Source organism: Acipenser ruthenus, chromosome 4, assembly GCF_902713425.1.
Source record: "Acipenser ruthenus chromosome 4, fAciRut3.2 maternal haplotype, whole genome shotgun sequence".
NCBI lineage: Eukaryota > Metazoa > Chordata > Actinopteri > Acipenseriformes > Acipenseridae > Acipenser > Acipenser ruthenus.
The window spans coordinates 74,950,286-74,977,996 of NC_081192.1; the positions used below are offsets into that span (position 1 = coordinate 74,950,286).

A 27,711-nucleotide genomic window follows, 5' to 3' on the forward strand; every position below is an offset into this window, starting at 1 on the left:
AGGTGACGTCACTCACTGTAGCTGTCAAGAAGGTACTCCCCTCTAGCTTTGCTCTTTACAGTAGACATACAAACGCCTATCTTACTGTGCCAGATTTAAAAAAAAAAATTTAAAAAAGTTTTATGGTTCACAAATGAAATTCATAAAAAAATGAAGCGAGAGGGTTCATATGTTTAATATTAATAACGGTGAGAAAGGCAGCGATTCTATCGGCTATTATTTCACAGATCCCGAATAACACTATTCTTGGACTATTCAGTGTTAGTTTAGGTACAGTAATCCACGATTACAGCTAATGAAGGTCTATGAAACTATCTGTATATTGTATAAAAAGACACTGAATCAATTTAATATGGCACAGATAGCTGTCCTACATTACGAATGAACAAGTGCACATATACTAGTACTACTCTACTACTACTGCTACTACTACTATTATTATTATTATTATTATTATTATTATTATTATTATTATTATTATTATTATTATTATTAGTAGTAGTAGTAGTAGTAGTAGTAGTAGTAGTAGTAGTAGTAGTAGTAGTAGTAGTATTTTAGTGGTAGTACTTGTCGTATAATACTGTAGCGTTTTTGTCAGGTTTATGAAGCAGGACTCACGGAGACAGTGTGGAACTCTCGGTCTCGAATCTTTATTTTAATAAACAGAGAATTCCTGTCAGGGTCCGGAATTCACGCCACTAAAACAACAAACCCTTCTTTATCCTCTATTGCTATCTCTCTCTCTAGTCGCTGTCACTCTCTCTCACTCCCCGTCTCTCCCCCCTCTGTCACTCATCCACCACCTTATATCACCTCCCCTCATCTCCCGCCACTGTCCGGCTCAACCAATCGACCCATGGTCTGCAGTCCCCCTTTTCCCGCTGCCAACTAACGGCGTGACCCGTTCCCCTTACAATACACATAACATAAAAGACAGACAAGACAAACGGGACAGACAACAAGTCCTGCAACAATACAATTGTCCGGGTCGTTACACAGCCCCCCCCTTAGTCCCTCGTCCTCGAGGGAGGGCAAAGTCTCGAAAACGGCCCGGAAGCCGATGATGTCGTTGCGGCCGTGGTCTCCTCACAGGCGTCGATCCCCCGTCAGTCACAGCAGATGGACTGACCGAGTCCAAGGGTGTGGAGCTCCCAGGCAAGGAGCTGTCAGGAACTGGGGTAGAAGGTGAGGGACTCGCAGGACAGGGTGAATCAGCAGGAGGCAAGAGGGGACTGTCAGGGGTCGCTGTGTCAGTCTGTCCTGGGTTCCGTCCCAGGTAGGGGGCCAGCCGGTCCCGGTGCAGGACCACTTTGCGCCCTCTAGGTGGAAGCTGCACCCGGTACACTACCTCCCCGATCCGCTCCAGGACCTGGCAGGGCCCGAGCCAGTGGCTGTCCAGCTTGGGGCAACGGCCTCGCTTTCTCTTGGGGCTGAAGATCCAAACAAGCTCCCCGGCGATGAAGTGGCGGCCCCGAGCCCTGAGGTCGTAGTTCCGCTTCTGCCTGACACCAGCAGCTTGCATTTGGTCCCGGGCAAAGTGGTGCGCTACCTCCAGCCGGTCCTGCAGCCTCCGGGCGTACTCTGGACCTGGGGGCACACTGGGGGTGTCTGAGGGGCGACCGAAGATCATCTCCGCTGGCGTGCGGAGCTCACGACCCAGCATGAGCAGAGCTGGAGTGCAGGCAGTGGAGTCCTGCACAGCTGAACGACAGGCCATCAACACAAGAGGCAGGTGGGTGTCCCAGTCTTTTTGGTGGCTTGCGGTGGTCACAGCCAGCTGTACGGCCAGCGTGCGGTTGAAACGCTCAACCAATCCATCACTCTGCGGGTGGAGGGGGGTGGTCCGGGTCTTCCGGATCCCCAGGCGCCGACACATCTCCGCAAAGACCCGGGACTCGAAGTTGCGCCCCTGGTCTGAATGGAGCTCCTGGGGGATCCCGAACCGGCTGAAGAACCCCCCCAGCAGTGCTTCAGCGACCGTCTCTGCCTCCTGGTCTGGCAGAGCGTATGCCTCCGGCCACTTCGTGAAATAGTCAAGGGCCACCAGGACGAACCGGTTTCCCTTCTCTGAGCGCGGAAAGGGGCCTAAGACATCCACAGCGACCCTCTCCATGGGTCCACCGACCTGGTACTGCTGGAGGGGGGCGTGCGACCGGCCCGGGGGTCCTTTTCGAGCAGTGCAGGTGTCACAGCGCCGGCAGTGGTCCTCAACGTCCCGTCTGCACTGCCCCCAGTAGAAGGACTGTCGGAGCCGTCGGAGCGTCTTCGTGACCCCGAAGTGGCCGGTGCCTGGGGTCCCATGGTGGGCCTTGAGCACCTCCAGGCGCAACGTTTGGGGGACGATCACCTGCCATCTCACCTCCCCTGTTGCTGGCTCCTTCCACTGCCGTTGGAGGACGCCATCCTTCAAACCCAGCCCTGTCCACTGCGACCAGAGCCCCCGGGTGGCAGTAGAGTATCTTGCTACCTCTTCCCAGGGTGGTCTCCACTGGTCCTCCAGCCACTGCAGCACCGGACAGAGGTCTGGGTCAGCCTCCTGGTGCCTCCTCCACTCCGTCCTCTCCACTGGCACCAGCGTACAGCACTGCTCCGTACTTCCTGAGGACAGCTCGGCCTCCTTCTGTTCCCTCCGGTCGCAGTGTGCACAGCCCTCCTGGGCACAGGGTCGGCGGGACAGGGCGTCCGCATTAGCGTGTTTCTCCCCGGCCCGATGCTGGATGGAATAGTTAAACGCTTGTAGTTGTTCTATCCAGCGGGCAACCTGTCCCTCCGGCTCCCTGAAGGTCAGAAGCCACTGCAGGGCTGCGTGGTCCGTCCGCACTGTGAAGGGGAGCCCACAGAGGTAGTGGCGGAAGTGGCGGACCGACTCGACCACTGCCAGCAGCTCCCGTCGGGTCACACAGTACCGACGCTCGGTCTTGCTGAGCGACCGGCTGTAGTATGCAACTACCTGCTCACCGTCTGACCCCGGCTGCGACAGGACAGCTCCGATTCCCTTGTCGCTCGCGTCAGTGTCCAGCAAGAAGGTGGAGTGGGGGTCTGGGGGTGCCAACACGGGGGACTGACACAGGGCCATTTTCAGGCTGTCGAATGCCTCCCGACGTTCCGGGGTCCACTCAAAGGGCTCACCCTTACGCAGGAGGCAGTGTAAGGGGGCAGCGATGGTGGCGAAGCCCTGCACAAACCTCCTATAGTAGGACGCTAGTCCAAGGAAGCCTCTCAGCTGGCGGAGGTTGATGGGGGTAGGCCAGTCTCTGACTGCTGCGACCTTGCAGGGCTCCGTACTGATACCGTCCTCTCCAACTCGATGACCCAAGAAGGTAACCTCCTTGCGCAAGAACTGGCACTTTTCAGGGTGTAGCTTCAGTCCTGCCTCGGTGACTCGTCGGAGCACTTCTCGCAGGGAGGCCAGGGCCGCCTGGAAGGTCTTCCCATGGACCAGCAGGTCGTCCAAGTACACCAGGCACTCTGTAGGGGGCATGCCGACCAGCACTTTTTCCATGAGTCGCTCGAATGTTGCGGGGGCGTTGCAAAGTCCGAACGGCATCACGGTGAACTGCCAGAGCCCTCGGCCAGTGGAGAAGGCAGTCTTGGGTCGGGCAGCCGGGGACAGGGCCACCTGCCAGTAGCCACTCCTTAGGTCAAGGGAGGAGAACCACTTCGACCCGGCCACCAGGTCCAGGGACTCGTCGATGCGGGGGAGGGGGTAGGAGTCCTTCTCCGTGACATCATTCAGGCGTCTGTAGTCGACACAGAAGCGCCACTTGCCATCTTTCTTCGGAACCATGACCACCGGGGATGTCCAGGGACTGTCTGAGGGCTCAATGATTCCAGCCTCCCGCATCTCCTTCAGTGCCTCCTCTGTAGCCTCCTGGCGGGCCAGTGGTTGGCGGCGGGGCCGCAGCTTGATGGGCCGGGCCTCCCCTGTGTCGATGGAATGCTGGACCATGTGTGTCCGGCCGACGTCTTCAGGGTTGGTAGCGAAGCTATGGCGGTAGGTCAGTAACAGCTCCCATAGCTGGGCCTGTTGCTCCGGGTGAAGCCCCTCACAATTCTGGCTCCAGACTGTGGTCACTGTGGCAACAGTGGGGTCCTCCATAGTACCTGGGGGGGGAGCAGACGAACTTGGGGCTGACGCGGTCGTCTTTGCTACTGATGGGGGCTTGGAAAAGGAGGGTCTCCGTCCCTGGCCGCTGGGGGCCCAGGGAAGGGCTGAGGTCCCCTGGGCTGGCATGGAGGGCTGTGGGAGTGGAAGTCCTCTCCGACGCTGGGCCCGTTGGAATGCTGTGTTGCCCCTGGGGGCAGGGGTCGGCGAGGGCGTCAGTACGCGCTGGCGTGGTGGGGTCCGGGAGAGGGCTGAGGTCCCCCGACCCAACGTGGAGTGGCGTGGGCCATGGCGGTGTAACAGTGGGTATTGCTGGCTTATTAGCTCCCCTCTCTTAGCAGTCTGGCCCTGACGAGCAAAGGGGTCCCGGTCACGGCCCAGCTGCCCCGGTGGGAAGGCTCGCCCCTCCGGATAGGCCAAGGCCAGGGCCGGGCCCCCTTGTAAGTGCAATGTCCCGGTTCGGAGGTCCAGTTGCCCGCCTGTGTAGCGCAGGAAGTCCAGACCCAGTATGCAGGGATCCTGGACAGCTGCTACCCAGACAGGGTGATGTACTGTCCGCCCAGCCACTTCTATGGCCAGGTTGCCCCTCCCTTTCATAGGCGTCAGCTCCCCAGTGACTGTACGGAGTTGAACAGTTGTGGGTTCCAGCTGGACCCCCTCTGGGAGCACATCGGGACGGACCAGGGTCACCGTGGAGCCGGTGTCCACCAGGGCGGTACAGGGGACCCCCTCAATCTGGACAGGAACATGACAAAAGTCCCCTGCGGTGGTTCTCCCGACTACCACAGCTGGTCTGTGTGGATTGCTGTCAGTGGCTTCAGGAGAGTGGGGGGGCACCCTCTCCCCGCTTGGTGGTCGGGCCCCAGCTGTGTGTGGCGCAGGTGGACGGTGGTAAGTATGGGAGACAGGATGGGGGGCCCACGTTGTCCCACTTACGATGTTTTCCGACGATGAGCGGTTGGGTGGGGCTGCAGCGGAGGGGCATCGCCGCTGTAGGTGCCCAGGTTTGCCACAGTCCCAGCACAGGCGCGTGTGGGGGGCCTGTGTGGATACGGTACGGATCAGGGCGGCCAGGTCAGAGATCCAGGGAGGAGCAGCGTGGCTGTCTGCAGTCTCCTCCTCTTCTGCTTGGGCTTGACGTGCAGTGGGCCTGGGGCGGTCGGTCCATTCTCTCCCCTCTCGCTGGTTTCCCCCAGGGGCCCAGTCACGCTCACCCTCCTCGAGCACAGCCTCGACACGTTCTGCGTGGGCCAAGGCGAGCTCTAAGGAGGTTGGGGCAGCGAGCCGGACCTGCTGGCGCAGGGCATTAGGGGTCAGGCCACGGACAAAGGCCTCCATGGCCAAGTCCCCTTGCGTGGCTGGCGGGTAGTCGGGGTACCCCCGCCGGGCCAAGTACAGGACATCTGCTGCAAGCACACCCAACTTCTCTCCGGGGCCTCTGATCCGTGTGGCCAGGCGTTGGCGCAGGCCGACAGCAGGCTCTACTCTCCCAAAGCGACGGTCCAGGGCCATGGCGATAACATCATAGCTGTCCAGCTCGTCTGGGCCCAGGTCTAGCAGCACCTGCAGTGCTTTCCCATCCAGGGCTGCCGCTAGCTGGCCAGCTTTCTCTGTCGGGCTCCAGGCATTGTTGAGCGCAGCCATCTTGAATTTGGCCTGGTATGCCTCCCATGGCGATGTCCCGTCATAGCGGCCTGCTTTTACCGTACTTCGGCCAGCCCCCTGCATCCTGTCACTCACACTTGCTCTACTTCCACTCCCGTGGTCGGCACGGGGCCCATCTCGGGGCCTAGCTACCTGGATCCCCACAAAACAGTCACTTAATTGTGCCAACACACTTTCGTAGCTGTCACCATGAGCTACATCAATAAACCGGAGGTATGGTAAGGCATCACCCGTCAGGCTGGTGATAATGCCTACAGTTTTTTCCTTATCAGTCCATCCTTCTAATTTCGCCATTAATTCAAACTGTATTAAGAACAATCGCCAGTCGGCCTTACCATCATAAGTGGGTTTGTTGATGCAGGCCCCTTTGTTTTGATCCAGCAGCTCTGATGTTGCTCCTGCGCACCGGGATGACGTCACTTCTTCCGGGACAATTTTTTTTACATGGACGCTCAATGCCCTGTGCTCTGCCCCACTTCCGCCCCACTGTGACGTTGCCTCCTGTTTGACGCGTCGTGATGCTTCAGCCGCAGCTCCGTCTTCGCTATCGACGCTGATGACACACTGATCTCCTGCGCTTGTGGCAGATCTCCCGATCACAGCCTCCGCCATCTTGGCCCTTCGTTCTGTTTCGCCGTGCAGGCTCCCGCCTTGTATTCGTTCCCCGCTGTTCCTGGTCCTACTGGCGCTTGTCTTTTGCACCCCTCTGACACTCAGCTCTGCTACAAGGTCCTCCAGCCTGCAACGCAGCTCGTCTCCTCCCAGTGGCGGTGAAACTGCCATCTCCGCCGGTTCCTGCTTCATTTTCCGAGGCAAGTGCGCCATAATCCCGCTTCTGTACACCAATGTAGCGTTTTTGTCAGGTTTATGAAGCAGGACTCACGGAGACAGTGTGGAACTCTCGGTCTCGAATCTTTATTTTAATAAACAGAGAATTCCTGTCAGGGTCCGGAATTCACGCCACTAAAACAACAAACCCTTCTTTATCCTCTATTGCTATCTCTCTCTCTAGTCGCTGTCACTCTCTCTCACTCCCCGTCTCTCCCCCCTCTGTCACTCATCCACCACCTTATATCACCTCCCCTCATCTCCCGCCACTGTCCGGCTCAACCAATCGACCCATGGTCTGCAGTCCCCCTTTTCCCGCTGCCAACTAACGGCGTGACCCGTTCCCCTTACAATACACATAACATAAAAGACAGACAAGACAAACGGGACAGACAACAAGTCCTGCAACAATACAATTGTCCGGGTCGTTACAATACATATGTGCTTTAAATATGATGCCAAGGCTGATACAGACTAGAAACAGGGAGATGCGGGTTTTATATTGAAGATAATGTATTGCCTGGGTATGTAAAGGACAGCTCGTCATATATCATATATTTCTACGCATTCGTTGCTCTTCCTCTACTGTGTATACAGATAGTTTTGTTATCTGTCATAATAGAAACTAACCAGTCCATGTATGTATTTATATACGCATGGATTTATTTATTTTATTTACTCGATCATGTAAATGAGCCTAACCCTAACAAAAAGTATCCTTGTACCAATGTATTAAGAAGACATGAATGAGGAGAAAGGATGTGGGGGGGGGGGGGGGGGGGGGCTAACCAGAGGCGGGGGATCTACACTCTGACATTTCATGTGGAAAATTTTTTTCTTTACCGGTAATTAAAAGTTTTCAACACATTTGGTGCCTAATATACCAGAGACTAACCAATAACTGATCTTACAGCGTGCACATTCCGACTGCAAAAATTCTGTACAATGTATATAAACAGAACATATCTGGCTGTTACACAGAGGAGACAGATCTGTTTACCTTAATATTATTGGATGTTTTCATTCTATCTTTTTTTTAGACAGTTCAATTATGTAAATGTAGGGTGTACAAAGTTATTATTATTATTATTATTATTATTATTATTATTATTATTATTATTATTATTATTATTATTATTATTATTATTATTTGAAGTACAGAAGTGGTTCAATTGGATGGTCGGAATCTTAAATTTTACTACAAAACGAATTCGTGAAGAAACTGTATAAAGCGGAGACGAGTAACACACTATTACACGAGGTTGCTCTCTGACTGGGTTAAAAGAAAGGCCGCGTCTACCAATCACATGTCCGGTGGTATCCCAGGAACAAAACGATTTCTGGCCAATGGTCAGAAACGTTCCATTCGCAAGGGCGGGGCGGAGACGTTGACGCACTTGAGGCGCGTGATTGACGCAAGCACTGTTCTAAAATTAACACAGGGCCAATTCGGCGTTGTGAGATAGCATAGATCCCGTTCATTGTGACGGGGCGGACCCGTTTATTTTAGAAAGTTGATTGTGATCCAGCCAAACCAAATATAGTTGTCGACAGGTATTTTTAGTAGCAGCGTGGTCTTTTTTTTATTTATTTTTTATTTGGCCGAGGATATTTTACATCTCTGTATTCTAATTAATGGCACCGGGTTATTATTTTTTTTAACATAAATTCTACTTGTGCGGATATGAGAATATGGTGAATGATGATGGTATTTTTACAGTCTTTGAGTGCTTGTTTTGGCGCTTATCTATTTGCAATCACGACCGAAAGCAGACTGTAGTCCAGACATTTAAGGCGTACTATTCTATTATTCGGATCGTCTGTGTTGTTAGCTACCAGTGATGGTAGGTAGAGGGTAAGGAATATGGAGAGAGAAAGTGTAGGAAATGTGTGTGTATTTAATGTGTTATTGCTTCTGTGTTATACACAGTCCTTTCTCCTTTCTCGAGTAATTAATTCGTATATGTTGTTGTCGACAACTGTGTGGTGCATTTCTTATCCAAGTTGTAAAAACATTACTGTTATCATTCTTTCTTCTGATCACACTTCTCATAGCATGAATAAGTCCTACCTTTGTTTGTAGGTATAATTGTAAATACTGTATATGTCTGTGTGCATATCCAAGACCTTATGTGAATTCATATTTATTGTCAATTAAAATGCATTAATTATAATTCCTGCATTGTTTTGTTTAAATGTGTTGTTTAAAAATAAATCTTGGGTAGGATCAGGCAGCAGTGTGGAGTAGTGGTTAGGGCTCTGGACTCTTGACCGGAGGGTTGTGGGTTCAATCCCCAGTGGGGGACACTGCTGTCATCACCCTTGATGAGTAAGGTACTTTACCTAGATTGCTCCAGTAAAAACCCAACTGTATAAATGAGTAATTGTATGTAAAATAATGTGATATCTGTATAATGTGAAATAATGTATAATGTGATATCTTGTAACAATTGTAAGTCGCCCTGGATAAGGGAGTCTGCTAAGAAATAAATAATAATAATAATTTATATTTAGAATGCACTTTTATGACGTCTGTGCTGTGAATAAAGTTTTGGGAGAAGAAAAAAATATCATCACTGCCAATCTGAGCAGATAACAAAATCAACAGGCACATTCAAATCAGAAAACGAAAGGTGCATTTTAACATAAGATGCAATTGTGTATTACTGTGTAAGTGACCAGGTACAGCTTTAACATAAAAGGTGTTTATTTTAAGTTCCGTGTTTGTCCCAGATATTCGTTCGGATGAGATGCAGCCTTGGCTGCAGAAGTCCACAGTGGCCCAACACCCTGTCCACAGTGCTGTGGCAGAGGTATTTTGGTATGAAACAGCTTAGAAGTGTAGTCCCTAAGGTTTTAAAATCAATTTTCGTAACCTTTAATGGCTTTAACACCATTTATATTAACTGATCACCTTTTCTTTGTACAGTATAATTTCTAATACATGGTGCAACACTGCAGAGATGCCTTCTCCAGCATCCTCGCCTATTAGAGCTCCCCATGTGTCCATTGCTGGACAAAAAGGCTCCTCTTTTCAGTGTCACCTGTCAGCCTCCCCTGCTGGTTTGTGGTGCTAGAGGGTGGGGCATTTTGTTGCATGTCGTACCGCACTTGGATCGCTTTCAACTTACTAAACATCTTCAATCATGTAAATAATTTTAGTAAGCAGTCTGGCTAGGGTAGTGGTACCCCCAGCATATACAAGAACAGCATCTCGGTAGCAGTGGCACTTATCCTTTTTTAGAAACACAATTATAAAATAATAATGGTTTAGTACAATAAAACATCAAGACTAAAATTATCGACAATATCCCGATCATGAAATATTGTCTAAACCTTATGCCAACGTACACTGCCAAGACTGGTAGTTGAGTCAATGTGAATATCTGACCTGTCCTGCCAGTCACCACTGCAGAATCTCCTCTGAATAGAACCCAGTCACTGGAGGTAGCTGGGGAGGGCAGTGGTTAAAGTCCAGGGCTTGTAACCAGAAGGTCACCGATTCAAATCCCACCTCTACCACTGACTGACTCACTGTGTGACCCTGAGCAAGTCACTTAACCTCCTTGTACTCCATCCTGCAGATGAGATGTTAAATTAATGTCCTGTTGTAAGTGACTCTGCATATAATGCACAGTTCACAGCCTACCTCTGTAAAGCGCTTTGTTTTGGTGGTCCACTATGAAAGGCACTATATAAAAATAAAGATATTATTATTAGTATTATTATATTATTATTATTATTTAATGTAAAACAGGAGGTATCACATCTCTGCTGAATGGCATGGTTTAGTGATAAGACTTCAGTTAAAACTAGTGGAAGCAGAACTGCTTTTTCAACATCCACTTAATGGAACATATTAACTGGATTTATATATATATATATATTAATTACAAATATTTAGGCTAAATACACCTTTTTAAAACTACATTTTTAAAATGTTACTCATGAGACATTTGGTGTTTTAATATCCACACTGTTGGAGCTAGGGCCCGAAGGAGATATTATTTCACCTTCAGTCTCAACATATAATATTAGACCATGCTAGAACTTCTTTTAAATACAATTGAAAAACTGTGACCAAAGTGGACATAACACTGTAGAGAAATAGAGAATGTTAACCCTCAGAAATGCACTGTTACATGTTTGATTTTTGTTAACCCATATCTTGGACCTGCTTACCTGCAGACGTAATGTAAGATTAAGAAGAAGTTATGTGGGAATTCCCCCAGTGTGTAGCGTGACTCATGAATTTATTGGTTTGCATTAAATGCCAGTTTCTAGGTGGATATGTGATATAGCATAAAATGAGGAACATTGTATGAAAACCAAAATTTTACAAACTCTGTGCTGACCTAAACAGAAGAAGCCGAATGCCAGCCCATAGATGGTATACAATGGAAGAATGCACATCGGTCAGCTAATTATAGGCCTGGGTATCAAATGTAAATAAACTATTTAGTTAAAACTAATACACATGGAAGTTGTGGGTATAGCTAGCGAGTTTTTTACTGTGCTGTTCTCTTACGTCAGGAGCCTCTGATGTAACATACAGAAATATAGCACCATCTTATATAGTTAAACACCCTTAACATTTTGAATGACTATTTTTAAAGGGTTGATGTACTCTTTATCACCTACATTTGATTGAATTTTTAGAAAGAAACCTAAGAATATAAAGCTCCAGTAGCCATTTATTTGGATATGGCATCATTAACTACTGCTAACCTTATATATATACTGTGTGAGAGTTGTGTGCAGACTATTCAGCAACAGTCATAGGAAGATCTCTGGCTTCACAATGGGGCACCTCATCCCCTAACTGTGCAGAGTCTATTAACCAACATGCCCATCAGGACAGCCTCCCAGGTGCTCCTGGAATGACAAACGTTTGCAGACCACCATAAAGCACATCTCCAGTCACAAGCAGGTGGTGATGGATCAAGCAGCTTAACAAAATGTATATCATTATCAGCATCACTGAATTATCTTTACATTTATATAACTGCTTCCAGAATACAGAAGTACATACACCAGGCTTTCTTATTGCTTTGTAAGTGTATAAATAAATACACTGTGTTAATGTTATTCAAACTCCTTGCTTATTTTATCTATATTGTGGCTGGGAGGGGAAACTGCATTCTAGGAATCACAGAAATATTTATATTTTATAAAGGATGTTTTCATTCCAGAAAACCAGCATCCCTGGTTTTAATATTTGCAAGAACCAACCTGGGATTAGGAAGCAGCATTAAATTAACATTCAGAGTTAATTCTTAATAACTGCACTGGTGTGAACAGGAGGAAATTGGAACTGATACTACCATTTGGCAGTTACAGTTGAAGCATATTTTTTACAAGGAGTTTGGTCTGGCTTTATCTTGACTGAAGTGTTACAAGATAACATTTGATGTTTAAAGAGGCATGGTCAAGATCGTATAAGGAAGAGTTGGCTAGCCATGACGATTGTAGTAAGACACTAAAGCCTGAGGACTCATATACAGGTAGCTTCAATCACCGCTATGGGAATGTGACCTTTTAAAATAGAGACAGGCTAAGACAGTTCACCAGGCGAGCATCAGCGAGGATTAAACTTCTCTGAGAGTGCTGCTGTACATACACGGTTTCTGTGGCTCTTTTCCACTGTGTTAGTGAACAGAGTTAGTAAATTACACGACTTCACACGGGCTTCACTGTGCAAGTGTCAATGTATGTGTTAGGTACAATTGCTTGAAAAATGCTCCATTAAAAAGTGAATGGTTGACTTAAACATGTAGTAACTATGGTTTTAACATACATTTTCCTTCACTTTCTGAAGGTTGCTTCACAGTGTAGCTGCAACCACTGTATGTATGCACATGTGGAAATGAAAGTATAATATAAGATGGGTGGACAGATGCCTCCAGATTGTTAAAATGTAAGTGTGTCATACAGACAAATGGATTGGAAAGACAAACAGTACAGTTCTTACTGTAGCAGCGGTACCACTGGGTGAACTTTTGAACTCTGGGACATTGAACTTGGTGGGGTTTTATGTCAAGGTGGTTCTAAACTAGGTCCTTTTTGCGGCATAGAAGTGTGCTGTTCAACAGCTGAACCGAACATGGAGTTTGCCATGTTATTATTATTATTATTATTATTATTATTATTATTATTATTAGTAGTAGTAGTAGTAGTAGTAGTAGTAGTAGTAGTAGTATTATATGTTCCTTACTCAAATATAATACCTATTTCCTCTACAGAAAAAAAAAAAATTGGAAAGAAAATAATGCATAACCTCCGACCGCTGAAAGTTAGAACAGGAGCATGCTCATTTTGTCACACAGAGGGACTTGAATGACAAGCAAGTTTTTATTGGGAAATGCAAACAAACATTGTTATTCCTGATTTGTGTGTGCAATGGATTGAGGAAGACAAATACAGTACTCAACTGTATAACCTGTAGTTACTTCAATACAGAGAACAAACTGTACTCCATGCAAACATGTGATCCCGCTCTGCACAAAGCGCTGTCATGAGACGCTGAGTGGGGAGGAACGTTCTCAGTACGTACGCTCAGACGCACTGTGGGGAGCGTCCTGCCGCCGCCGCGCTTTGAGGTCATGTGGTCTGTCTTCCGGGAGGAAGATGTTGATAAACTAAACCAGATATTCCTGTTTACGTAAGTACGAGGGGGACCGGAAGACTGTGTATCTCGGAGAGAATTTCGGAATATCTCCAAAATAGGAAATCAGGGACGCAAAAGAGACAAATATGCAAAGAAAGGAAAAGGAAAAATATATACCTACATCTATAGCATATACTAGACAGTGACCACAGTACAAAGATTCAGAATCACAAGCGCAAACTGTTCTTTCACAGGGCAGAGGTGTAAGAAATCTGAGACGTACATCAATTGTTTGCGTCTCCCACAACAAGTCTTTTTAAAAGCATGGTTATTAAGGTTCTTATATTGAAATCCCGTGTGAGTTTGTTTTTAAGTAAAGTGTTTTTAGTTTATAGTATTGAGTTCTGGCTGGGGTGTTCTTAATTTTGTTGTGCAACTAATATCCTGGTTAGTAAAGCAAACTTTGCATTTCATGATTTTAAAACGGAATACAGAAATGTAATTATTTCATAATTTAAGTTAACCAGCAAAGTTCATAACCAGACTCAAATCACGTAATAACAAGTAGGTACATATATAGTTTTAAACTCAGAAACACCAAACAGCTCTTTATCCAAGGATAATCAGGATCCACCTACTCGTCAATTGTTAGAAATAGTTAACACAGAAGAAAAATAACTGATAACTCACTATTTAAGTGATTATTTTATTTTATAAAAATAAACACACGTTGCAACATTAGCAGTGGTGAGTGCTATATCGGTGTGTCCAGGGCTTAAAAAAGCAAATCATATTCTGCATGTGCAGGGTACATCAATAGAATACAATATGTGTATCTGTGCACTTGACTTTTTTTTCCTTTCTATTGAAATGGCATAATTAGCTAGGATCTTAAAAACAAACTTCTCTGTAATACATTTAATTTAAATTTAGTCATACCAAAATTAGTATTGTTTGTAATACAAACGGAAACCAAGCTTAAAATACTGGTACCAGTATTCATTTATTGTATTTTAAAAATAAGAGTATCCAAATCCTATTAGCAGTATTAAACACAAGAAGTGAACACACAGCACTGGCAGGAAGAATGGGATTCACAGGAAAAATATATTTCGAAAAGCTCAACAGTAAAACAATGAAGGATGCTGTCATGCTGATAAAGGGTTAAGGTACCTGTTGGGCCACTGTGCTAAAATATGAAATCCCAGACCAATATTCTTATCATGCTGGTGAGAGACTGACTGTGCAAGGATTGAAGTTGAAACGTGTACGCAGAAGGCTCCACTGCTACCCCACAGAAGCATGGTTTAAGCTGCACTGTGATAGGCCTTGGACTGGTGATTATGTGATTAGTCTTTCCTTTCTCATTTAGGAAAATGGTTACAGGACTGGCATAGCAGGTGCAGCTGAGAGATTTGAACCCATGGCTCTAAAGGAAAAGGCTTCAACGTTCAAGCTACAGGAGTCATCAGTTTGGAGCCTGCAGTTTGTCACATCATTATATAGGACCTATTGAGAAAGGTATGTTAGGAATATACACATCTCCACCGACACTAGATGAGTCTGTATCATGAAAAAGTACTTCACCATGGCCTAAAGTCACTATATCATCATCTTAAAGAGTAAATAGCTTCAATCGTCATTTTAATTGCTTTCTTAAAATTTGTTTTTTTCTTCACTGATGGTGTTTCTATCATTCTGTTTCATTTCTGTTTCTCCAATATTGTATAATTACTGTTTTCTCTAAATCCAAATCTTGTAACAAAGCACACTATCAGAATTTCATACATTAACCAAACCAGAAATCATAAACCATAAGTAAGTAATCCATAATCTTTGATAGAGTCAATGACAGCTGTTGGCAATGTTACAACACAAACACTACCGTGTTAATTTCTGTCCCGCCCCATTCTCCTAAGATTCTGCTTTGTTCCTCAAGCTGCTTTCCCAAAATTCATTTTAACATTTAGAAGGTGAGGTTTCTGTAGTGGAGGCGGGATGACAAATGGAGGTGTAGGTGTACGATTAGTATTTACATGTTTTGAAATGCACTTTTTTAGGGGCCAGACAAAAGTCAACTGTACTTTAGATTATATTTTATCTATGGGGTATCAGTGTGTGTGTGTGTGTGTGTGTATATGTATATATATACATACGTATGTATGTATGTGTGTGTATATATATATATGTGTGTGTGTGTGTGTGTGTATGTGTGTATATATATATATATATATATATATATATATATATATATATATTATATATATATATATATATATATATATATATATATATATATATATATATATATATATATATATAATTACTCTACAGCAATTTAACCTCATAAGGTAACCATAAGGTATCCATTCGGACCCCACAGTGCTTTAGTATCAGTTATTATGTGGATCTAGTGACTTGATTTTTGTTTCCTTTTAGGTAGTTGTCAGTTGGAGACCGCAGTATATGTGTTTTGCCTGATAGTGAATATTGGCATTTTTGTTCCCGAAATGATTTTCAATGCCCACTACAAACTAATATTGTAGCGTACAGTGGAAAATGAAGGAAGGAGACACACACAATTTGCAGGTACTCGAATTCCTGTGATGTGGGCTTTCATGTCCCCACCAACCCGGAATTCAATCAATCCCGGCTGACACAAGCTTACTGCTTCCCTGCTTACACTCACATACACACAGGGTCCGTAGACCAGTAGTGCAACAGTATAAATCCCGGGTCGTTAGAATATAAAAGAAGCTGCTATTCCACCAGTTTAAAGTTTACTCCACTCTTATTTAAATTGTATATTTTTTTATAATACATGTTGTAAACTGTAAATAAATAACACAGAATCCAAGGACGTTTTGTTTCGTACTTGTTTGGTGACATTAACGGACAGTTTGTTTTAACTTTAAAAAAAAAAAAAAAAAAAGCAGTGCAAGCACAGGAGCTTTATAAGTACTACATGTCCCAGTTTCAATTTAAATGGGTTTAAATACTGTAGTGTAAAACAACAATAAAACCCAACGTTTGTGAGTCAAATTGCATTATGGGGGAAATGGGAGCCACAATCTTACCGTGTTATAACCAATTCCGCACTATAACGGGTCGCGTTATAACAGGGCAGCATTGTGTGTGGGTAATATAGATAGATAGATAGATAGATATATATATATAGACATATATATAGATATACATATATATATTAGGGCTGTTCAGATTAATTGGACCGATTCATCAACTAAAGAGTTGATTGCAGATTCATTTTGTTACAATTTAATCGTGCATTAAAAGTGCATTCTGGGTAGAGAGAGAAATGCGTGCTGCTATTTAAGGAAGTGCTGATTTGAAGTGCGCGCTCTCTCCCCGGAAGTGGTAGGACACTGGGTTTTTAAGCTTGTATAAAAGGGGTTAAAGTTGTGTAAAATAATTGTTGTCTTGTTTTGTACAAGGATTGCTGATAGTGTGCTACGGGTGTATATACGTGTTTGGAAGTGGAATGTTTATGTACGTTGATTTAAATGATTGCCAAACATGAGTCTGCAAAGTTACTCGTGTGCATTGTAACCAGAGCTGTTGAGCGCTGTGGTAAAATCCAGCGTGGCGCATTTATCCTGAATAACATAAACTGTTGATTTAGTTATAAACATTGGAGTGTTTTTTGTTTCCGTGTTTGTGCATTGCTAATAATTTTGCTGTTTAGGGGTTACCCCAGAGTACACGTATAACTGTGCTGCTCTGGCCCTTTGGGGCTTTGTGAGTTAACAGGTCCCAAAATCTATATAAGTATTACTATGCTGTAAGATTGTTACCTTTATTAAAAATGTGCATGGATTAATCTATAGATTTAATCTACCGGTTAATCAACTAATGCCTATAAACTAACCGATCAAAATCTGTAATCCAGTGACAGCCCTAATTTTATATATATATATATATATATATATATATATATATATATATATATATATATATATATCTTGTTTTAAAAACAGTTTGTGCTTGCCTTACAGATCTAGGCAGTTCATTTGTTTAGAGGCTTTATAGCTGAATGTTTTACCACATGTGTTTTTCTGAATCTTGAGAATAGTAAGTAACCTGACATCTGTGCTCAGAATGAGCGTCTCGGAGCATATGGAGTTAAACAATAATTTAAATAAGATGAAGTAAGACCATTTAAAGCCTTAAAAGTTAAAAGCATAAAATTGATCCTAAACCAGACAGGGAGCCAATGCAAAGATGTTAACATAGGGGGAATGTGTTCTTGTCTTTTAGTCCTTAAAGCTAGTTAAAACTCTAGCAGCAGCATTTTGTACAAGTTGCAGATGAGATATAACATGACTACGAGTACCAGAGAAAAGGGCAATACGGTAATCAATCCTAGAAGATACATAAGCAAGCAATCTCAGCATTTAGTAAAGCCAAGCAAAAAGTGGTCAGTACAGAGCTACTTAAGTTGTGACATTGTGTTAATTTGATTAAATTCTCTGAACACGAACCCCGGGAAGCAGCTGTAAATTGACAATGGAGGACCAACACAACCTTAATAGAATAATTCAGTTGTGGAGTTTAATGAAACACTTCTCCTTGTGATATATTCAGTCAAAAATCTTTATGATAATTCTCTATATTTTCTGTTTACAGGAGCTTTTGTATCTATAGCTCCCTTAGTCCATTCAAGGTATTTTGTAATTTTTTAATTTACATTTATTTATTTCAGTTGTGTATGCTGATTGTAATCTGAGTCATCACTTTGTACCACCACGCTGCTCATGGAAACTCTACAGGGTTTTGTGCTAATTCTTTGAGACTTACAAGACTGGCAACTTGAGATGCCAAGCTACTGGCGTCAGCTGAAAAGTCTTTTTCTGCACAGGCAAAGCAGGCTTTCTTAATGTAGTTATCAATGAAGGGGTGTCTGAAGAAGGTGCAGACAGTCAACCATGTCTATTGATCGGCCAGTAAGGGTGTTAAGATGTACCAGTACTTTTTTTTCAGTTCTCTTTTTAAGTTAAATACAATAATGTCAATACTAATTCAATCTCATGTACATGACATTGTAGGAGTCTGGGCAAATACTTAGCCCAAATACTTAGACCTGGGCATGTCGGCATTTAAGTTTGGGGAACATGACCAGTTCAGTGAAGTTTTCATTTAGAGGAAGCCCTTGAGGGCAGTTATGAATTCAACTGCTGAGTCATTCTTTGAGGGGCAGGATATTTACTTGGGTGCAAAAAAACATAATTGATAATGTGTTAATTGAATCCAGGTACACTGTGGGACAGATGTCCCTTCCTCACTATGGCCTTTTGCACCAGGGGGAGATTCAATAAAAATACAATGCAGGAGCATAATGGACAGAATGGAATTATAAATGCACGTATAACAGGGTAGAGGCTGGGTGTGAACCGGCGGCCCGCACAACAAGGACGACCATCTTAACCCCTATGCAAAAGAGCTGGGTTCATCTGCAGTCGTGGTTTGAGAAAGTTTAACCTCATCTCATTTCACCGACAGAGGACAGAATTCGTAAGTGCAGCGCATCGTACAACACAGCTCGTTACACAAGGGCTGTGGAAGGTTGATGAATCATGATTGACTTTTTAAAATGTTTTATTAAATGTTTTTTTTTTGTTTAACTTACCGAAGACAGGTATTGCACAGATAACCATTAATTACTAATTCCCTGTGTGCATGTTTAGCCTTCAGCAGAACACCTCGTGGAAGACAATAATTACCGGTGTTCTGTGTAAGGTTAAACATACTGTGTGTAGGTGTGACCTTTAGTAGTAAAGGTAGTCATTGAAAAAGAATCACATTTATGAAATCTGCAATTGTCATCCAACTCTTAGGGTTGCCAAACAGTTATGGGAAATATACAGTATAGTATTCTTTGACCTTACGTTAAATCACAAATGACTAATTTGCTCTTTATCCTACAGTAACAATTGGTTTCTGCATGGTGACTGCCAAAGATTGTTAGTGATTTAAATAGAAAACGTTGTTGGGGGTAGCACTGGTTTTGTAAGGCAATAAAATTATTTCAAAGGGTTAGTTGAATACTTTTTTTGAGTCATAGAAAAACCCTGTCCTGTCTGAAATAAAAGCACTGCAGAGTTCTCATTTCTGTCCACGGCAGTGTGTATATGTCAGTCAGTAAAAAGTCAAAATGCTTCTGAAACTTACAGTAACGCTTACTTAACGGTACCCATTTCAAAATTGAAACTAGGAAATTAAAAGAGCACCAAAGCACTTGTTTCCATTACTTCATTCACATTTATTTCAAGGGATGCTTATCATTCAGATTTTCTAACTTTCATTTATTACCTGTTTAACATATGGTTTTTAGTACTAGCTATGCTACTAACTATTGACGCCCCCCTTTTTTTTTAATACTAATTTGATATATTTTTTACCATATGATAGGAAATATAGCTGTACTATAAATACCGGATTCTGCCAATTCAACAACCAGGCATTTTTAACATTTAAGTAGATAGATTATGTTTACAATTAGGCATGCTTAAAATTCAAAGGTAGAGCACGGTCACGCTAAAGAATCAAGAAGTGCAGTTAACATATTTATTGACTGATGAAATACAACTCAAAGCTGCTGCAGTATGTCGACTGTTTTGTCATTTCAAATCTCACAAAACAAACATTACACTTTAAGATTAATTTAGGTGAAAAACGCTGAAATAAAAGTTGCTACATTTAAAAAAATATATAAACACATGGAATTTTCGATCTTCTAAAATAAAGGGGTTTACGTAATCTCTGCAAGTAAGAAATTGCAGTGTCCAGTGTGAAAACACAACACGAAATAATGAATTAACATCCAAAGTAGCACTATAGTATTAAAATGTTCAATACAAAAAATGGTGCCAGAGTTACAACAGGAAAGCGTAACCAATTAGACTGCGGAGTCTGTATCATCTGATCCAAAACTGTGTGAGTCGTGATTTTTCCCTTCATTATTTGCACATTGTTATTAAAACCCGGAAATTAATGATGAAAATTTGACTTTTAGCTTAAAATAAAATGTTATTACTTGTTGCTAGTGATCTCACGAGGTATATGTCAACAGAAACCCTTGCTGTAATTAAAGCCTTATTATGTACAGTCGGGTGTATGTAGTTCCTTAGATTATTGTTCATTTAGACTAAAAGACTATTTGTGGGGGAAAAAAAACTGGTTGGACATCAATTTCCCACATACTAAAAACTAAAACTATTTGAAAAAAAAAAGGTTGACCAGACACTGAGGGGATTCCCTTCACAGCAGTACAGGAGATTAAATAAACCTCAACCCAGCACATTGCCAATTGATTTCTAATGCACAGAGTGAGTATGAATGCCGCCTCTGGTATCCGGGTGAATGACACAATAGCTTAGCTTTACTCTTGCACAGAAATGTGTACAGAAACGATTCGCTGAGATGCATCATCCTGGTTTATTTATCCTTTATTTAACCAGGAAGTCCTGTTGTGATTAAAATATATTTTTACAATCAGGACCTGAGTAAGCAGCCGACATTCCAGAAAAAAATCATAAAGACACACCTTCTAACTCCTTAACTCCTTATAACACACACAAGCACAGCAGCCAGCAATCACTTCAACAAAGCAACAGTGATATGCCACACTCAAAGAGATCTCTTTAAGATCATAGATCATTTATATATAACTACGCAATAATGCATTACCAGAAAACGTTATAATTTTTTAATAGATGCCTGTGACAGGGTAGCTGAACAGTGATTACGTTCCCAGACAAGACACAGAAGCTGACAGAGAACACACAGACAGGTACTCGCATGAAAAAGCGCTCTCTTGTGCTGTTTTTTATTAAGCAAAAATAAAATAAATATTTTAATGAAAAACACTGCTCACAGAGCAAAAGAAAAGGTTGAACTAAAAACAAATCAAGAACACAAACCCCCAAGCAAATACCAACCAGTAACAATTGCTTTCTTTTCTTTCTTTTTCTTTTTCAGTTTCGTTTTTTATTTTTATTTTCTCCTGTCTCACTCTCACGTTCCTCCTCTTGAACACCCACCCTAAAGCAGAAAAGCTGCAGGCTTTTATACTTGTGACCATCTCCGAATTATCACTAAGTGAATCAATTTCGGAGATAGTCACATTCCACACAAGTTTTGTGGGGTGAGGCTTTCCCATCTATGCTGCGAAACAATAACAAAAGATTGTATTTTAAATCAAACACAAATGTACATTTAAATCATACAGTACATTTCTCCCGTGCTAAATAAACCAAATATATTCCCTTTTGAATAATAATAAACACAATACATTTCTATCAGCAGAGCTTTGCCCTTCCCCCTTTTATTATGTGCAGTGCATTTCTGCCCTGCCCCACTAACTATGTGCAGGGCTATATCCTGCCCTGCTACAATGCCAAAAGCAAACTCTGCACGCACCTTTCAGTCAGTAGATGGTTTGGACTGTGGAGGTAGATTTCGGACAGAGAGTAAGAGACACTGCTTTACACAGAGTGGTAAAGTAGGGAATGGGTTACCTAGCCATGTTATTGATGCTGAATCACTAGGATCCTATTAAACCTGACTTGACAAAAGTTTTGAGGACAACCAACGCATTGTTTTCTTTCATTTGTTTGGTGTAAATATAAAACAAGTCAGACACTGTTAGACTTGCTTACCGGCTGAGTGTGTTGACGGGATTGCAGCGGGGGATTGGATGGCTGAAGATCCCTGACCGGCCGGTGAGCGGGTCCTGGCAGAGTCTCGCGATAAAAAGGAGGCTGTGTGGTCCGGTGGTTAAAGAAAAGGCCTTGTAACCAGGACGTCCCCGTTTCAAATCTAACCTCACTCACTGACTCACTGTGTGACCCTGAGCAAGTCACGTAACCTCCTTGTGCTCTGTCTTTCGGGAGAGACATATTTGTAAGTGACTCTGCAGCTGATGCATAGTTCACACACCCTAGTCTCTGCAAGTCTCATTGGATAAAGGTGTCTGCTAAATAGACAAATCATAATAATATTTTTGTACAGTTAATGCAGTTAAATATAGTGGCTGTATTTAAAGTTTATAAAGTATCTTTTAAGTTATTTTTAAAGGCAATGAAATCCCTAGCTACAGCGGTTGGGTAACAAGAGGCATATGAATCAGTGTGGGATTCCATTATTCTTTTCCCGATACATTCACTACTCTGTGGTGTCTGTCACAGATTCCTGGAACACTGTATCAGAAGGGAAAGTGGGAACACCCTGCAGGGACCCGTCAAATTCCAAACGTGCAACGGAGACTTGAAAGATTGCATCAAAGTCCGGAAAAAGGGAGTCCTCTCCGTGACTGCCTTAAAATAACTTCTAACAAAGAAGCTTATCTGTGGAACTCATAAGGATATTATGACACAGGTGTTGTAACTAGTCATAGCACCCACACAAAGGGCGTGTTTTAACTTGTTGCAGCATTCAAATCAGTCTCTTACATAACTGGCAACTGGAAGATCCAGACTTTTGTAAATATAGGCCAGCAGATCTCAAAGAAGGGTTGCCTGACTAAAGCAAATGCTGCCTTTTTTAAAAAGTGTAAAATCTAGCTTACTTTGAAAAGAATCTCTAGCAGTTCACAAAGGCAGCATTCAAGAAAGCTTTTTTTTTTACGGCAGATTGCTGACTCACAGGATGTGATTCAGTGTTTTTGTCATGTAAACTTTATAAAACAATCTTTATGTAAATGTTTAGACAGGAATGTTTTTGTGCACTGGATAATTTAATTTAGGAACTGAGAGCATCTGACTGCAGCCCCACATCCTTACTTAAGACATGGTATTTACAGTCCTACCACACCCACTCAGTACATTTTCCTTTAACAATGAATCAGTACACTGGTGCTTGTTTTGGTATGTGGGATTAAATTGTTCCTTTACATTTCTTGACCAGGTTAGTGTGTTACTCACTCCCTATCAGCCAATCAATATGGCAACAGCAATTAGTGCAGTTATTAATACTAGCGAGGGAGACACTCAGTGCTTCTTTCAGCTAAAGCAATGATTTGACAATTACTCTGGTCTTTCCTTTTATTTAAGATACTGTTTTTTCACTCTGCCACAGGCTGCTTCTGTTATTTTGTCAATGAACTCTTCATGACATTGGTTATCCAAACAAAACCCATTGTTCTATTGCAGCATGTGGACTCTCAATGAAGTGAATGGCGGACATATTCCACATACCATGTAATATATGATATAAAGTATAGTGTGTGTATATGTATTTATAGGTCATTCCATACCCTCACCACCCTCTGTCCTTCGTTGGAAGCCGCTCTGTGGTTTAAGACTTGTAGCAGTTGATTGTTCCGCTAGGCACTGGTTCAATTACATTTAAAAAACTGCTTGGAAAAGCTCAAAATAGAGAGATTTTTTTTTCTCACTGTTTTCATTAGTGACCTGGAAGTAGCTTTTCTGTGTAAATGCTTTACATTGAATATCAGTTTAATGAATATTACTTATCTGTGTATAACCGTAAGGGTAGTATTGATGACTATCTAACTTCAGCTTAGTTAATTACCATTTTGTGAACAGCTGAGCAGAATGTTGATCCATGCAATTGTTTTTAATGTACAATCTGTGATAAATTGCATTTTGTGAGGGTTGTATGTTTTTCTTTGATTTTATATTGGTCTGTTTGACCTGGTCTCCCTTCTTAAAGAGATTTTAATCGCAAATGGGACAGATAGTTAAATGATACATTTCAGGTGCCATTATTCTTATGAGGTTTTCACCAGTATTTTCACCAGTAATAGTGGTTCTGAGTTGAATTTGTATATATTTTTTCTGTGTATCCGAATTCTAATGGCATTATCTGTGCTTTTAATGTACTAGTTGCTGGCAGGTAATATTATAGCCGAGTAGAAACGTTACAGCATCATGTGATTTCTTCAGAATCAGGAAGTTCTTGAAGGGATGTGATAGAATATGCTGCATTGGTTTAACATAGTGACAGCACTGAATCTATTTAGCTTTGAACAAAGAAGAATTAGGGGGGGCATGATTGAAGTCTTTAAAATCTTAAAAGGAGATGAGAAAGTTAACCCTAACCAGTACTTTTAAGAGTAGCAGAGAAACAAGGACCAGAGGACACAGTTGGAAATAAGTGTAGATAGACTTGGGACACAGGGTAGAAGACACTTCTTTACACAGTGATGAGGGTGTGGGATGGATTACCTAGTCATGTTGTTGAGGCAGAATTACTTGGGTTCTTTAAGACCTGACTTGACAAAGTTTTGAGGTCAATTCTCTACAAGGAACCAGATGGGCTGAATGCCCCCTCTCATTCATACATTTTCTTATATCTAATATTTTAAAATCCATTCTTTTACCTCTTAAAAGCATACTTAACACTATCAGTGGTGATCTGTTTAAATGTGGAATAAAAAATGTTAAAGATATCTGTTTTGTTCCAGTGATGTAGCTGCAACCAGGCCATGTGACCTTCAGGACAGGAAGTAAATAGATACCAGGAGGATCATTTCTTTGATCTGCAGGTTTGTACTTTAAAAATAGGTATGCTTTGACGTGAGTCACTGTGAAATAATCCTGGTCAGCAATGGGAACGTTGATAACTGAATGTCTGGGTTGAAGAGGTTGGGGAAAAGACAAATGTGACAAAAGATTGTACTAGAAGCAAGAAGCTGAGTGGTTATACCAAAATTGAATACAGATAAACTGGAGGGGTTGTCAACTCCTCAACTCTTTGGCTGGCCAACAATAAAATGCAGGTCCCAGACGGGAGGTTTGTATTGCAGGCGGGTCTGGGGTAAGAGGAGTCTGGTGAGAACACTGGCTAGGAGTTGCCAGACCTGTCAGACCTGTTCATCTCTCATTGAAGATCCTGCCTGCATGAGTGAGATTGTGTTTGAATTCTGAATTCCACATTCTTTTAGAAAGTCAACAGTGGGCTGGATAGACCAGCATGGTAATTGCTTGTTCACAGTGTAATTTTACTTATGTTAGTTTGGTGGCACTATTGAAGGTTTCAACCCTGTAATTCCCCAACACTTTTTAGTGAAAAATACCACTACGTTTATATGACATAGTTATTTGCACGGAAACTAAAAAGATCTGGCTTCCAGCACTAATTTGCAACTATGCAAGTGCAACTGGCAGTGCTGGGTGATGTACTGCCATTATAGACTCTGTTCCCTGGAGGTGAGATGAGGTTAAAAGCCCTATATCCACAAATGCAGACGAGCCCGGCTCTTTTGCATAATACAGTAGTTAAGATGCCTACAGTGTGCATAGTTGTAACAATTTGTTAATGTACTGTGTACAATTTCTGATAAAAAAACAACACCTTTTATTAAAAGTTGAGAATATACACTAGGACTGGAACACTTTTACAGTGCTGACATAATTTGGGACCAGTGTAAAGTTTTTAATAATGCTGATGATTTTAGATGCACATTTCACATGGTTACTTTTATTTTCAAATACACTTGTAATAGCAGGGGAGAGAGTATAACATGTAGAAGACTAGGAAGAAACAAATAATGGCTATATTGTTACTGGATGGTATATGAAATGATACAGCACCTGGACTATAACTACTGTGTGCCATATCCCAGTGGTCTCTCTCATGCTGTAACACACTGTCCTGCTGTGTTCACCCGGACTGCCCACAAAGTGGCTTCTGTTTGTATTATGAGTGCTTGACCTGGACACCAGGCAATCTGAACTCAGTCTGTCTCTAGCAAATCTAAACTGCAGTGGATACTAACTCTTTCAACAATTCTAACTGTAGATTTCTGTTGTAGCTTTATATCTTTTGGGACCACAGAAATGTATTAGTAAGGTGACAAGTGGAAATAGAAGACAAAGAAAATTACTCATTTCCGCTACTTTCTCAAAAGCTAATCTTTATATATTTATATACATTGTTTAGCTGATCCTAATCAAACAGAACATCAGAAAAAAACAAACTTGTTCATACACACATCTTGTATGTGGACCAGCACGGCTATTGACTAGTTTTTGTAATATTGAAAGATAACCACTCAAAACCAATATTGTGCAGAACACCAGATAGGTGGTTCATGCAATCCAGGGGAATTCTCCAGTGCTATAAAATGCTCCAATAAAAGTCAGCTGTGGCTTATCCCCGTGGGATGTATGTTGATCAAATCAACCCCTTAATGCTGAGAGAGTTAATACTGCTGTCCTAAAATATATAACCCTGCTTCTTTGTGGACCTTACCCCCGGTGGAAAACATCAGCAAGGCATTAGTAGGAAGGATACAGAGACATCAGTATTTAGATTGCGCTATCTGATAAGCAGTGCTACACTAGGGCCAGGTTGTGCATAGGTCTACAATGTCTACTTGCTTATATGTATTGTAACACCTCATTATTGGTGGCTGTGAACAGCCAGGTAGGAAAATTGCATCAACTGAGCTGATAAGAGTGTGTGTGGGTGGTTGTAGAATATTTTCCATGTGCTCAAGCCTGCTGTGTGATAGTGAAATCCAGCCATATTCTGAAAAAAAACCCCACATTTTAACAACTGTTAAATACTAGTAACTTTGTGGCAGGTATTGGAAGTTCTGAGTAGACTTTTAAAATTGTTTAATAAAATTGTACTGTGAACTTGCTTCAGATTAATAATATTTCAAAAAATTATGATATACTAAAAAAAAAAAAAAAAAACCCTCATGAACTGAACTTAGAAATCGGAATTCCAGATCTGTTTATTCTGTGTCACTGTGATGCACAGTTCGTGTTTGTGTCATGGTGATGTACCGTCATGTACCTCCAAACCCACTTGGTCAGAAATCTATTGTAAACCTAGGAGGCTGAATGTGTTACCCTGCTCAGGGTACTCTTAAATAATACAGAAACATTGGTATTTAAATGTAATGTCTTAATTGACATCTGTAGGTTGTGTTTTTGTGTCTCAGGGAAAAGCATTAGTGGGCCTCATAATATTCCCAAAGTGGTACTAAATGCCATAATTATATTTTTGTATTCTAAAAGCTATTGAACTGCCGCACACAGGCCCTACAAAGAGCTCAAGTGAGCTAAAAATAGACAGTAAGCCATTCATATCAGCTATGTAATAAAAACAAGCATACAAAAATAAAGGCATTGTCCAAATATGATGCAGACAGGAAGTCCATTACACAAGCAGCCCCTTTGTATTACTCAGCTTTATTAAAATCCTGATTCTCAAATAATCCTTTTAATGGCGTCACATTGATTGGAGAAAAGCATACAGAAGTGTCTTTCTGGTATTCCAGCCACAGGTCTCTGTAAACAGCTGCTAATTGTGAGATCAAACATTTTTTTCTTTTGTTATCAAAAAGGCTTTCTATTAGAAGGGTAGGATCCCATTTGTTGTTCCTCGCGAGTCATTTTCATTTACAGCTGTAGCAGCGGGTGCTGGCAAAAATGACTTGCTTACGTCACATTTTTTAATTTTGCCTTGAGTCATTGTCATTATTTGAGAGTTCATTGATAATTATACAATTACC

At 42.4% G+C, this 27,711-nt stretch overlaps 1 protein-coding gene and 1 long non-coding RNA gene across 3 annotated transcripts in view; one reads left to right on the plus strand and one right to left on the minus strand.

The window, feature by feature from the left end:
• Window positions 1–593: 593 nt before the first annotated feature.
• Window positions 594–7,019, minus strand: LOC131736940 (uncharacterized). The gene has a single exon (XM_059022785.1). It carries the CDS (start codon window positions 6,593–6,595, stop codon window positions 992–994), a length of 5,604 nt encoding a protein of 1,867 aa, XP_058878768.1. The 5' UTR covers window positions 6,596–7,019; the 3' UTR covers window positions 594–991.
• Window positions 7,020–13,142: 6,123 nt separating this feature from the next.
• LOC117400676 (uncharacterized) overlaps window positions 13,143–27,711 on the plus strand; it is a 32,259-nt gene continuing 17,690 nt past the window's right edge. For both annotated transcript variants that reach the window (XR_004544238.3, XR_004544237.3), the window contains exons 1-3: window positions 13,143–13,259; window positions 14,578–14,726; window positions 24,649–24,729. This is a non-coding gene — a long non-coding RNA (uncharacterized LOC117400676). The remainder of the gene's footprint in view (window positions 13,260–14,577; window positions 14,727–24,648; window positions 24,730–27,711) is intronic.

Excerpts from the sequence above, each read along its gene's own strand:
- LOC131736940 (XM_059022785.1), bottom strand. The coding sequence starts at position 6,595 with ATGGCGCACTTGCCTCGGAAAATGAAGCAGGAACCGGCGGAGATGGCA.